General features: G+C 35.3%; 1 protein-coding gene across 8 annotated transcripts in view; it reads right to left on the bottom strand.

Annotated features, from left to right (window-relative positions):
* Positions 1-2,512: 2,512 nt before the first annotated feature.
* IKZF2 (IKAROS family zinc finger 2) overlaps positions 2,513-12,769 on the bottom strand; it is a 198,857-nt gene continuing 188,600 nt past the window's right edge. For all 8 annotated transcript variants that reach the window (XM_069075214.1, XM_069075209.1, XM_069075210.1 and 5 more), the window contains 2 exons: positions 11,631-11,774; positions 2,513-5,376 (listed from right to left, as the gene is read on the bottom strand). In XM_069075214.1, the coding sequence (XP_068931315.1) occupies positions 4,652-5,376; positions 11,631-11,774 (869 nt within the window). In that variant the 3' untranslated portion in view covers positions 2,513-4,651. The remainder of the gene's footprint in view (positions 5,377-11,630; positions 11,775-12,769) is intronic.

The raw sequence follows: 12,769 nt of genomic DNA, 5'->3' as shown, positions 1-12,769 counted from the left end.
GGCACAAATATAATTAAATTTTAGAAGCATTTAATACATTAAATTTCAGTATCTTAAGATTCCAGTTACTATAGACTTCAATTAATTTGTAGAAACCCAGGGTTTAAAAAACAAAAATGCTCAAATATCTATTGAAACTGTTAGAAAAAAATACACAAAAAAACAACATGATTTTTAACTCAATTCTTTTCTTTGGGGTACCTGTTGGAGAGTTTTCTATTTTAGGATCAGCCTCATTCACACAGTTCTCATGAAAATCATATAAAAGTTGAGAATTCAGAGCAAAGCAGTGTAACCCACAGGAAAAAAAAGGTTTTAACTATCAGTTTCACAAATGCTACTCATTCTTTTATTGAGAGCAAACAATCTATAGTTTTTGAAAACATATTAAATCCTTCTCATGTTTTGGTGATAATAGCTGCTAGTTATTTTTGTTCTGGTATTTTTTTTTTTTTTTGCTTAACACCCTCGGGAGTCATTTAGGAGATTTTAATTAAATCATATCAAAAATGATTTAGAAAGAATTATGTTTCTCTGGTAAAATTCTGTTTTTCACTTGTAAACTGCAACAGATATTGAATGATTTTCTGAAGTAAGTAGCTGAGATACTAATACTCTGGGTAAAAGTCGTTAAACTTACTAATGAATTCCTCTCCAATCTCTTTTCCACATATCAACAGGGAAATATAGTTCCTCATTTCTTTCCTTTATATGGACTACCTTTAGAAAGTCAAACTTAGTTAAATATTTGGATGTGTGGAATAAGCTGGTCTTGCAGAAAATCTTTTCTATAAGACAGTAACTGGAATAACTGAACAATCATACTGATTCTAAAGAGGAGCTCACGAAAATTTTGCGTGCCAAGGAAAGCTCCTTCAGTGTTTTTAAGTCAGTCTAGCAAATTAAAGAGGGGGGAAAATCAAACATCTAAGGAATCAGTCACAATGGTTTTTTTTTCCATGCATTTTTTCCCAACACCAAAAACTGCTTTTGCGTATCAAAAGTTTTTTTTTAATTTCTTATCAAAGTCTATTTCCCTCATCCATATCTAAAAAAAAATCCAGTGACTGTGACTCACGCTCACCAACTGCTCTTATGTGGGAGGGACACTCCCTACTTTGCAGCTGGGTATAAATCTTATTCAGAATAAATCCCATTTTCTCCTTCAAGAAAACTCTCAACAATTAACTTTTTAATAATACAAAATCTCTTTGAATTAGGCTTCTGATGACTTTCACTTGTTGACAGCCCAACTATAATTTTCTTTTTAGAGGAAATTATTACTACTCGGCATATAGGAAGCACACGGCAAGGGCTTGGGGGGGGAGAGGGGGACAAAAAGGTAGCTGCCTATGGTGCAACGTGTGGAGGTGGTTGAGTTGGTGACTGAGGTTTTTAATATTACTTTTCATAAATGCCCATTTTTAATGCCAGGAAACACTACTAAAAGTGGCATGTATTTATTTCCCTAAGACAAGTCCCATGTGGTAGAATGAAGACTCAAAGTCTTGCTTGGACTGTAATACACGAGTGCCATGTTCAAACCTTGCCTCGGGCACAACCAAACCTTGCTTTGTCCTGGCTCTGGCACATTATTTCTCCTCTTAAACAAGAACTTCAATCAAATGAACATGGATCAATTTTTATAAATGTCTGAATTTTTACCAAAAAAGGAAGTATGGAAGATTGCCCATAATTCTCTTTTAGTACATTCTGTGATGTACAGTTTCACTGAAATAAACTGTATGTAAACAATGCCTATAATAAAATTCCCTACCTGATTATTTGGTATCTAATTGTCACATCTACATTTAGTCATTTTATCTTTTACATTTTCTGTAAAGAAAATGCCATAATTAAATAAAGCCTTTCAGAGAGTTTTCCCATAGCACTACTTCTCCCACAATATTGTTTAACCCATAAAATTTGCAATGACCCTGTCTCTTTTTGCCATTGTGCTTACTTAAGCCAATATCACCTTCATACTGTAAATCCCCATCCATTTAGGCTAAGGATAAAAGTCTAGGCCTGCAGCAGACATACATACTCAAGTACACAGACTAGAAGAAATGGTAGAGTATGAGCGATTTGGGAGGGGGGCTATATAATTCTTTGGGGTCATCTGTTTATACCCAAAACATATGTTTCTCGGTGACCTAATGAACTGCCAGGAAAAAAAAAATTCACGTGGTGTCAGCAGAAATTTTAAAATAACTTAAGTTCTTAGCATACTGGTTTTTGCCCAAAGTGCTTCTTTAAATGCAAATGACCATCACCACAAATCCCCGCAACCCCCTACAATACTGTTGATTGTTGGTCACTTGTCTTCTCTAGAAACGTGAAACAGAAAAAGGGAAAAACAAGATCAGGAAGAATTAGGAGAAGAAGTAATAATTGCTAAACAGATTTTCCCCCCTTTGGTGGCTCACCGTACAAGATGTTGTAGAAAAATAAAATTGATGTTCATAATGTACCATGAAGCAAAGAAGAAATGAAACAACAGACATTCTAATATGTTTCTCATTCATGTTTTGATGGAGACTTTTGGATTAAAAAATAAGTGGCCATTACCAATATATTGGTTTTGTCAAGGGCTGGGGGAGGGAAGGGGCTGAGATGAGAAGGGAGTGGCGAGTTGTAACCAAATCTCCCTAGTCCTATGTAACTCCATTTGCATCAGCCCTTAAGAGCTATCTGGATAAGAAGTAGGAGATAAAATGGAAAATTGGGTTGAGTAATACAGACTAGCTTTTTATGTCTGAGTCCTATTCATGTTCAGATTTCTCTATTCTTGATCATTCTCACATTGTACTATAAAAAGAAATGCATCATGCAGCATTATATCTGATGCACTTCTACAATACTCATCAACTACTACTTAATGGTATTTCATGTCAAAAATGGCCATCAGGTATAATCCAACCACCATCTATCCCATCCTTGCTAAACACAGGTTACATATTTCTATCTGCCAAGTATGTCCCTGTAAAAACAAAGCAAACAAAAATTTTAATTATTATACCACTCAGCTGTTCCCTTCTAATGCTGCTGGACCATGTTGAATAAAATTAGCACCCTCATAAATACAAAGAACATTTAACTATGCAAAATGTCGATCTATAGTAAGCACAGACACTGGAGAAGGAAAGTAGGGTGTTAAAGGCTTATAGGTCATATCTCAGAGTCTAAGCAACAGGGGAAATAGTTGTTGAAAGAGATTGGCAAATACAAAGCAAATAATTCTGTCCCTATCCAGGGTCAAAGAAAGGATGAAAATGAACTTTATAATTCTATTTTTAATCTGCAGACCAACCAAAATATTGCAAAGCAATTTGCTTTTTCCTTAATTTAAATGTGGTAAATATCAACACTGGAAAAAATTATAGAAAAAAATAGCCATAGTTGGTATCAACATTAGGTATACTTTTTGTTTTTGATTACTTTTTTTTAATAACCACATTGGGGTCAAACTGAGCATTGACCTTTAAGTTTTATAGAATAGAAAGAGATAGTAGGGCAAGACTTAAAAAGATTTAACTATGGAGCAGAATACTGGGTAGTTGCAGATTCAACAAATTAATACACTATCAGAAAAGAGGCTTCTAGTGTTCTCCAGACTGTCAGCTTTAATAGAGTATGCTGCTGACTGGTTTAACACTGTTGCTGATAAAATGACAAATGAATGCATATCTTTAAAAAAACAAGCATATTCTACTACCAGGACATAGTTTATAACTTAATTTTTTTTCCCCAAAGAGCAGCAGAACCCCTCCAGAAAACTACTGCCTCATCGCCACTCCTAAGCTGTATTACTCTGAACACCAGGTAAAAATATTAATCATAAAACATGTTAAAAGTAAGGCTGTCAGGGTGTCTACAAAATGCCAGTCCCCAAAACTATGGAAAAACAGCAAGTCTAAAAAGGTGCTTCTTTAGTTTAGAAAAATAAGATAGCAGGACTTTAAAAGTACTGTAGGTGGTCCTAACCACTTGTAATATGAAACTGCTAAGTGGTACAATGTTTTATAGATTGTATTAGAAATTCCAGAAAGGGAAGAAGTAAACACAGAACCCATGGCCATAGCTCATCCTAGGAAGTATCACTGAAAATAATATTGTTTGATTTATCATCAAAGATCTTTACAGAAAAAACAATTTATATTCTGAAAATGTTCCTTCTTTAGAGAGCAAAAATTCCTTATACTTTTTTTTTACTGTTATGAGAAAGTCTTACTATGAAAACTCTCCACTTTCCTGTCCAAGAACACCATCCTGAAAATGAATGTCAAATCAGCCTCTTTTAGTTGAACCTAATGTGAGCTGAGTGATTTTTCAAAGCATGATATAACTTACAGCCAACCATTGCAAAAGTGAACTAACTGCCCTTCAATTCCCACAAAATAAGCCAAGTGACAAAAAAGAAAAAAAAAAAGCAATTAGCCCCGTCCCTTCCCTCCCTCTTTTCCTTCCTGATAGTTAGGTAGAGCAAATGAGACTGGGTCCATAAAATAAGAATTATTGACTGTAATAATTTTTCTTTTTTTTTTTTAAAAGGTTAAGTTAATGTCTGAAGAAGTGGGATTGTAAGTGCAGTATTTCTTCATGTGCAGTTCTTTACTTCATAAGGGTCCCCTTTGGAAAGAAAAAAGGCCTAGCGGAATGTGTGCTCCCCTCGGACAATGTGTGACGAGAACTCATAACGGTCCTGGCTTCGGTAGCCACAGATGTTGCATTCTAATGGGTCCCGATAGCCATGACAACCCATGTGAATTGTGTACATGACATGGTCTAGGAATAGGACTCTGCAGTGCTCACACTTGAAGGCTCTAATTTGTTCTCCCTCTCCATTGAAGACCTTGTAGATGTCCTTCAGAGAGCCCTTAGAAGCCTTTGTGGCATCCAAAGCCTTGACATCCTCCTTCATGTAAGTTGGGCTTTGCTTCCTTTTGGGATTTAAGGCAGGGTTTCCTTGGTAGGACTGGCGATCATCATGGCTGCTTTCTGAGTCAGTAGAATCCAGGCAGCTATGGCTGGGAGAGGCCTCTCTTTCCTGGGGTCGACTCTTTGGTCTGATTAGAGAAATGGGGCCATCCATGTTGTTCTCGTGACTATCAGAGGTTTCCCTGCTAACGGGCCTTTCTATCCTATTAGGATGATAGACCTGAGTATAAGCTGAGCTGATGACCGGGGCGACCTCTGCGATTGTGTTTTGGGTGTGCTGCATCAGAGGGTGAAGTGCTTCAGCTCCAAGGTAGGTGATTGCATTGTTGATGGCTTGGTCCATCATGTGAGACTGCATCAGCTCAGCCTCTTTCTCATAGGTTAAGTTCATATCAAAGTGAATATCTGGGTAGCCAAATCTCATGAGCTTCTCTCCTAAACAATGATGACAACAACAAAAACACAAACAAAAAACAAAATTTGTAAAAGAAAAAAACTTTTAAATTACTGAAAGGAGGCAAATTCAATACAACTCTCCAATTTCATAAACTATTTTACCTTCCATTCTTTCTTCAATTAACTCTGCTGAAACAAACAACTTGCATATTGTGTAGGATTAACCCAAAACCATAATTAGTCATAAAAATTTCAATAATCATTTGTGTTTAGAGGAATGACCCTTTTAAGGATGCATTTTTCACTGATGATGTTGATAGTGATAATCAAAAGAAAAAGAGTCCTACCATCATTCCATTGTTTTTAGTTTTCAATGTTTGTTATTTAATATTTTTAAAAAATCAGGTTGGAATTAATAAAAATAAAGATTCAATATGCATTATAAGGAAATATTCAAACAAACCTGTACAAATAAAAGTAATCATAAAGAAAAAAAAACAAGACCTTAATAAAATAGTTAAATAAAATTAATCTTCATGAATTAAAAGGAAGAAAGGAGAGGTTAATAATGAAGTAAAACAATCACCATCATCACATCCTGGTGCAGAGCCTAGAACTAGACTAAACCAGTCACAAATGAGTAGATGCCTGCAGGTCTAGAGAGTCATTTGTGCTTTTTGCACATTTCTAGAGTAGGAGGATTGATTATATCCCATCACTGACAGCTATGTTTATGTTTTCAATATAATTTTATTTAATATCAATTTATTTAATAATATTTCAAGAAACCGTTTTGTCTGTTTATTATATTTTAAATATTTAATAACACTTTTAAAGTTCTTCCATAGTATCTCAGTAATCACAGGGATCTTGTTAGTTAGCGTTCCTAGGATTCTCACATGCCTTAGACCAGGGGCAGGGAACCAGCGGCCTTGAGGACACATGTGCCCCTCTAGGTCCCTCAAGTGCAGCCCTTAGACTGAAGGCAAATGTCACAGAACAAATCCCTTTAATAAGAGAATTCTTAGCTCAGTCAAAAGTCTGCACCTGAGGACCTAGAGGTTCCACACCCTTGCCTTAGACAATACGGAATAGATCAAAAAGTCTTTTCAAGGAAAGGGGGTGCTGCAGTGGGCAGAATACTGGGCCTAGAGTCAGGAATACCTGAGTTCAAATTTGGCCTCAGAAACTTATTAACTGTGTGATCTTGGGAAAGTCTCTTAACTGTTTGCCTCAGTGTCCTCATCTGTAAAATGAACTTATGGTGCTTTATATCTTGTAAGAACTTAACAAATGTTTATATAATGAATGAAGAAATAGGTATGCAGAAATGAACTGAAGGGTAATTCAATTTTCAGAGACAAACACAACAGAGGGCCATACACATACCAGATGAAGAGGGAAAATAGGCTCCCTGGACAAGGATGTCTCACCTGGTTCTATTGTTTCCTCTCCTGTCAACCCACTGAGCAATGTGGTCATAGTATCAGGGAGAGATTAGGAACTATCAGTACAGAGAACTTGACTATTACTACTTCCATGGTGTGGAAGGGAGGATGAAGCCCTTGGAAGGGTTCTGGCTGCTGCTCTCACAGATGACCTTCCCAGGATCCATTCCCAGCCTCCCTGGACATGATAACATCTGTGAGGAAAGAAGAATCCTTGGTCCCACTCCTGGCATGACTGTATTAGGACAGCTATTCCAATGGAAAGGATGTATTTAAATCAAGGATTCCATATAGAATGACATCATAAAAAAAAAAAGCAAAGTCTTCTAGTATATGAGAATAAAAGTATATGGCTAATTACAATTTAATTGGCAATTCTGAAAAAGACATACTGACATCTCTGTACTGATTTAAAAGCATGATTATTTCCTATACTTTGCTATAGATATTCAGAACCATAAATGTGACAGAATGCATATAAGTAACATTATAACTTTGCTTTTCATATTTGAAAATTTTAGTAGTTTACATATATCAATATGCATATGTATACATATGGCTTTATATACATGTCTGTGTAAGTATATAGATGGTGACTTTAAATACACACACACATCCCCCCCCCCCACACACACACTTTTGTGTAATTATATATACGCACTGGAAATGCTTTAGAAAATGCAAAAGAACATCTATGTTTAACTCGAAGGATAGTTTCTCTCTCACAACGATCACTAGCTTTGGACAATTCATTTTATCTTTTAAAATATCAAGCATCAAACAGATTGTGGTCTATAATCTAGGCTCCACAGAGGTTTAGTGACCACAAAAAGCAGAGCCACTGGATAGGTAATGCAGACATATTTACACTTTTTCTAATATGTCTGACCTTCTAAATGTCAGTATACTGTTTTGGAAAGATGCCAAGTATAACCCTACTTGCCGGATATTTGCAAGATGCTTGCAGGAATTTTAGTCTAGAGGACTGTATATTGGAAAACAGTATACAACAATGCTGATATAAATTAACTCATTTTTACTCCTAAGGAAAGCACTTTAGAGTGGGGATTAAAGGTCAAGAAAATTGAAGAAAAAATGCCAAATTACAGCATGACACCCAAACTAATGTTATCTCAGTGTCAAAGGCTTCAAAGAATCTAAGTTAAGAGTTATAAGATTTATTCATTTTAGAAATGTATCTATAGTTACCGTTAAGAAGCCTGAGGACAAAGAAGAAACATTTCCTATGGCTAAGGAAAATTATTTGAGGCTTAAACTAATATAAAAAGTTCTTAAGAAATTCAATGATCATTATTAACATCATCAACAGAAGGAACCTGTTTCTTTTATTGTTTCCTTAGGGAAGTGGTCACATTTGATTGGCACTATGTTCTCTCTAAGACTCTGAAAACACCAAAATGTGGTCATGAAGACTAGTAATCATCAAATTCAAAAACCAGAAAAGAAAGTAAAATATCAAGCAGTTGCTGGTGAATAGATATAGCTGTCCATGTTGTTACAATTTATAACTTTCTTCACTTCTCCTTCCCTTTTCCTTCTGACTTAAAGGGAAAGGAAGAAATATGTAAATGGAAGAATGTGTGGGGGGTTAAGGTATCTTTTAGACTGTGACTGTTTCCTATTTTTTCTTACTTTAAAATAAAAGAAAACATCTCAGAAAAGAGGAGTTTTTACTTTAGAGTCAGGACAGCAAGGGAGAAACTGAAGGTAGATTCTGTTCTCCAGTGGACTGGGAAGGAAGAAAAAAAAAAAGCTGGAAGGCAGGGGTGATTGCTGTGGAAAGGGAAGAAGACCACTAAGTCTGAAGACTAGAAGAAAGGAACTGACAGGCCTGGAATAAGCAATTTCCATGGAGGTTACAAAAGGAACAAGCCACAGACTCCCACTAATCCTTATTCCCTCCCACTGCTAGGATTTTCCATTTCTTCCTACTCTTCCTTCCTGCCTTTATACAAGCCACCAGAATCTTGGAACTGGACTGCTGGTAGTCCACCTATTTTGACTAGAGGGGATAATTCTCCTTCAGTCCTTTCTAGTTCTGGTCCAAGTCTAGCTCCACGATGCATTAGGCTTCTATTGTGTGCCAGGCACTGTCAAGGTTACAAAGAAACAAAATAGCCCCTTCCCTCAGGTTACTTACATTTTGCTTTGATTATAGAACCTATCAGATGCAAGTAAGTAAACACAGCATAGTGTCAAGAGACAGAACATAATACATCAGGAAATAAGTGCCTCCTGAATTGCACTGTGAATTCTAAGGTAGAGGAAATGCTGTCTTTCAGGTTTTGGAGACTTCCCATGCAAAGACACTAAGGCTGGAGATGAAAGGCTAGGTTCTATACAGCTTTGTCAAACTGAAATAAGAGGGGAAACCATGGCTTCTGTTCATAGGGAGGCAGGGGTAAGAAAGACACAATCCTAAAAGTGCCTTTCACATAATCAGAGCTTGATAATTGATAGATGAGTGAATGAATGTGCATGTATCCATAGCAATTCAAATTAGAATTTTGAATGTATTTTTTCCATATAGAGAGTAAGTATAGTCTATTTTAAAGATCTAGATTCACTTCTCAGAGCTCATGATATTAGCTGTATGACTAGGTCCAAGTCATTAGTCTACAGCTTCAGTTTCCTTGTCCATAAGTAGAGATAATACCTCTACTACTGATAAGATTATTGCTAGTATCAAATAAAATACAGGTTGCAAAATATTTTTTCACAGTACAAGCTACATAAATATCAGTTATTATTAGAAAGAATATATAATATAATATGATATGATATGATATGGTAGGATGATATAATATAATTAATATGATATGATAAAATATAATAATATAGGAAAATTATTATATATGATGACTATGCTATAGAAGTCTACTTACACAGTACTACATTTTAGATATATTCTAAGTCAAACAAGCTTTTAGGATGATTGGCATGGGTACCTAACCACCATTTATATTACTTCCAGGGGAAAAAAAAATGTGTCCCAAGTACCTAAGAGCAGACTGGGAAATTATTTTTTGGAGTAAGACCATTTTACATTGAGGACTACAAAGGTAACAATGCAAACCAAGCACATGTCAGGATGAGCCAGAAATCTGACTAAACACAAAAGAGCTATATACAGTTAATATAAGAAAGAGATGGCACTTGATGGGAGGCATCCAAAGAATACTGCTGAAGCAATCTTGGTTTCTGCCATAGCAGGGATGAGTTTATCTTTTTCAAGGAAGTCCATAACTTCTCCTGCATGAACAACTGTTCTTGAAATATCAGCATCTAATTTGTGACCTCAATAGAACTTCAAATCATAGTAATCTCTCCTAGGAATACCTCATATTTAATCATACACTGGTTACCTCATGGCATTTCTTATGTAATTGCAATGTAATATTATTTAATTTTTCACATGTGTACATCTTGTCTCCAAAACTAAAGTCTAAGATTTTTTAGGACATGTATGTAGTAATGTACTTCTCTACACCCAAGTAATATCCAAATAGTATTATATAGTAAGCGCTAAATATGTTATATGAATTTTACAAAAGAAGTGCCATGGATTTTGGTAGGATTTCTCTACCCTATGAGGCAACTCAAGTTCAAAGTAGACCTTTTCTCTATCTATATCCACATCCAGAAAATATTCTATATTAAATGGGGGTGAATATGAAATCTCATCTTAGAATTGAAGAAATGTGAGTCAGAAATCTAAAAATTTCATCATATATTCAGGATACGTCATATGTAGATATTATGTCAAGCCTAGATATTTAGTTATAGCTATAGATATAAATAATGAACCAGTATAAATATAGACCTTGTGGTACCTCCATAGCCCTTTTATAGTGATCTTATATCCTCCCTTTTCCCCTCATATACTTCTCTGGATTTTTTAAATAATATAATAAACTGGATTCTTCAATGTGTAAAATGGAAAGACTCTGCAGATATGGAAAAAGGGGAAGGAATCTGGTTTTCCCAAATAGAAGTCACCCATGAAAAATGTTTTGTCTCCTATTACTTCAGAGACCATGTTAGAACATCTTTCATTTTTTTCTAAAGAGTTCAAAATATAAAATTGGAGTTTAAATAGTTAAAATAAAATACATTTTTAGATATTATAAAATTCTTTACAAGATTCCACTAAATTTAGATTGAGCTGACCTGGGCAGACAAAGAAGTATAGGTTCCAACTATTTTTCTCCTTCCTATGCACTAATATAAACGGTGAAAAGGTGCTGTGATAGGAATTGGGGATATGCCTCATTATTAGATTCACCATTAGTGAATGCATAAGTCAAAAGATCTTATGATAATCATTGTGTGTGTGAAAAGGCTTTTAATTATAAAACAATTTGTTTCTATGAATGGCATGTATATGTATATCTTGGACATATGTTAATGCATTAGATTTTAGACTCAGTCTTCTCTAAGTTTTAAGACCAGATCCTATATTTCTTCTCAGTTTAATGTAAAATATTACAAAGCAAGATCTTTATACAGCATAAGGGTTGAAATTAGGATGTCAAAGAACATGTGATTCCCTTGTACAGGTTCAGAAAATATTTGGTTTCTTCCTTTAAGGTTCTTAGTTCTTAATACTACTTAGCACATTAGTATCCTAGGTCCCTGATCAAATGTCATTTTACTTGAGAGAAATTTATTATTTTAGTGCTACCTTTTGTTACTTCACACTACTCATATACCTCATTATGTTGAGAGGTTAAACTGAAAAATTAATAGTTTATGCTTGCACATTGAGATGATTCATTTACCATTTCTAAAAATTACTACTGTAAAAATATTTGTCAAGCTTACCCACAAACTTCTGTGGGGTGGAGCTTTTACGTTTTCCCATGTTCCCTGTCAGCTTCTCTATGACAGCAGGTCTCTCAAAAGGCACCAGAGAAATATTGTTGTCCATTACGGGCTCTTGCTCCTTACAATCTTCCATGGGAGGTACTACATAAAACCAAAAAATTGTATCAGATAAATCTTTCTATAAATGAAAAAGAGAAGAAAGAGAAACTATGAAAAACGCCTAGAAAGAAGCCATCACTGAAAGAGGCCCCCAAACAAGCAGCAAGAAGTCAACAATGTTCATTAAGGTACATATTAATACATGCATTTGGTTTCTAATGCTTCACATACACTTGCAGGAGGCAATTTTTATTTAGTAATCGCACTTGGATCAATGCTATAAACTGTTACCTCTACTGGTGGCAAATACATTCATCTTGTTTCTCATCTTGTTCCTCTGAAAATGTTTTTTTTAAAAACACTGATTAAAATTAATGCTACTTAATGAATTAAAATTAATACTATTTTATTGATTAAAATTAATACTACTTTAAGACACTGCACTGCTTCAAAGTTTTGTGGTTTAGTTTTAAAAATGGTTTATATCAGCTAATTAAACTTTGCAGTGATACATGATAGCATCACAGTACATGTGTAATTTTACCTTTCAGGTGTTTTCTAATGCAGAGAAGTTCGCTATACCAGTGCTTAAGCCTGTAGGACCTTTGCCCTGCTGTCAGTGATTTGAATCCCTCTAGAAAAGCAGTCTTCATGAAAAAGCTCCAATTCCACAAGTTACTATGCTTAATAAAACACAGCTGCTTTATTTTGGTGACTTACATCAAAGAGAGCTCTTCAACAGTCTTAAGTAATATGTTTCAAAATGGAGCATGGGTTTACTGAACTACTGCTCTACTTCTTGTAGCCAAAATTCCCTGCTGATTCGCCTTCCATCTCATTTCTTCTGGAGCTAACACTATTCTTCCACATCCACTGTGGTCTAGTACCCTGATCTCAAGCATGCAGATGTTTGTTGGCACAACATCATGCAAACAAAGCATTTCTTAAAGCACTGCTTTTGACTGTCAGCACTGTCAGAGAACCTTAATTGAAGGAGAAGACGAACGTCTGGAGCACCTCAGATCAACTTCTCACAG

This window comes from Petaurus breviceps, unplaced genomic scaffold, assembly GCF_028583685.1.
Source record: "Petaurus breviceps papuanus isolate PSGF00001 unplaced genomic scaffold, PetGlider_PUasm1.0 90903, whole genome shotgun sequence".
Lineage (NCBI taxonomy): Eukaryota > Metazoa > Chordata > Mammalia > Diprotodontia > Petauridae > Petaurus > Petaurus breviceps.
Note: the sequence above shows the minus strand (reverse complement) of the source record. Positions and strands in the feature narration are given on the sequence as shown.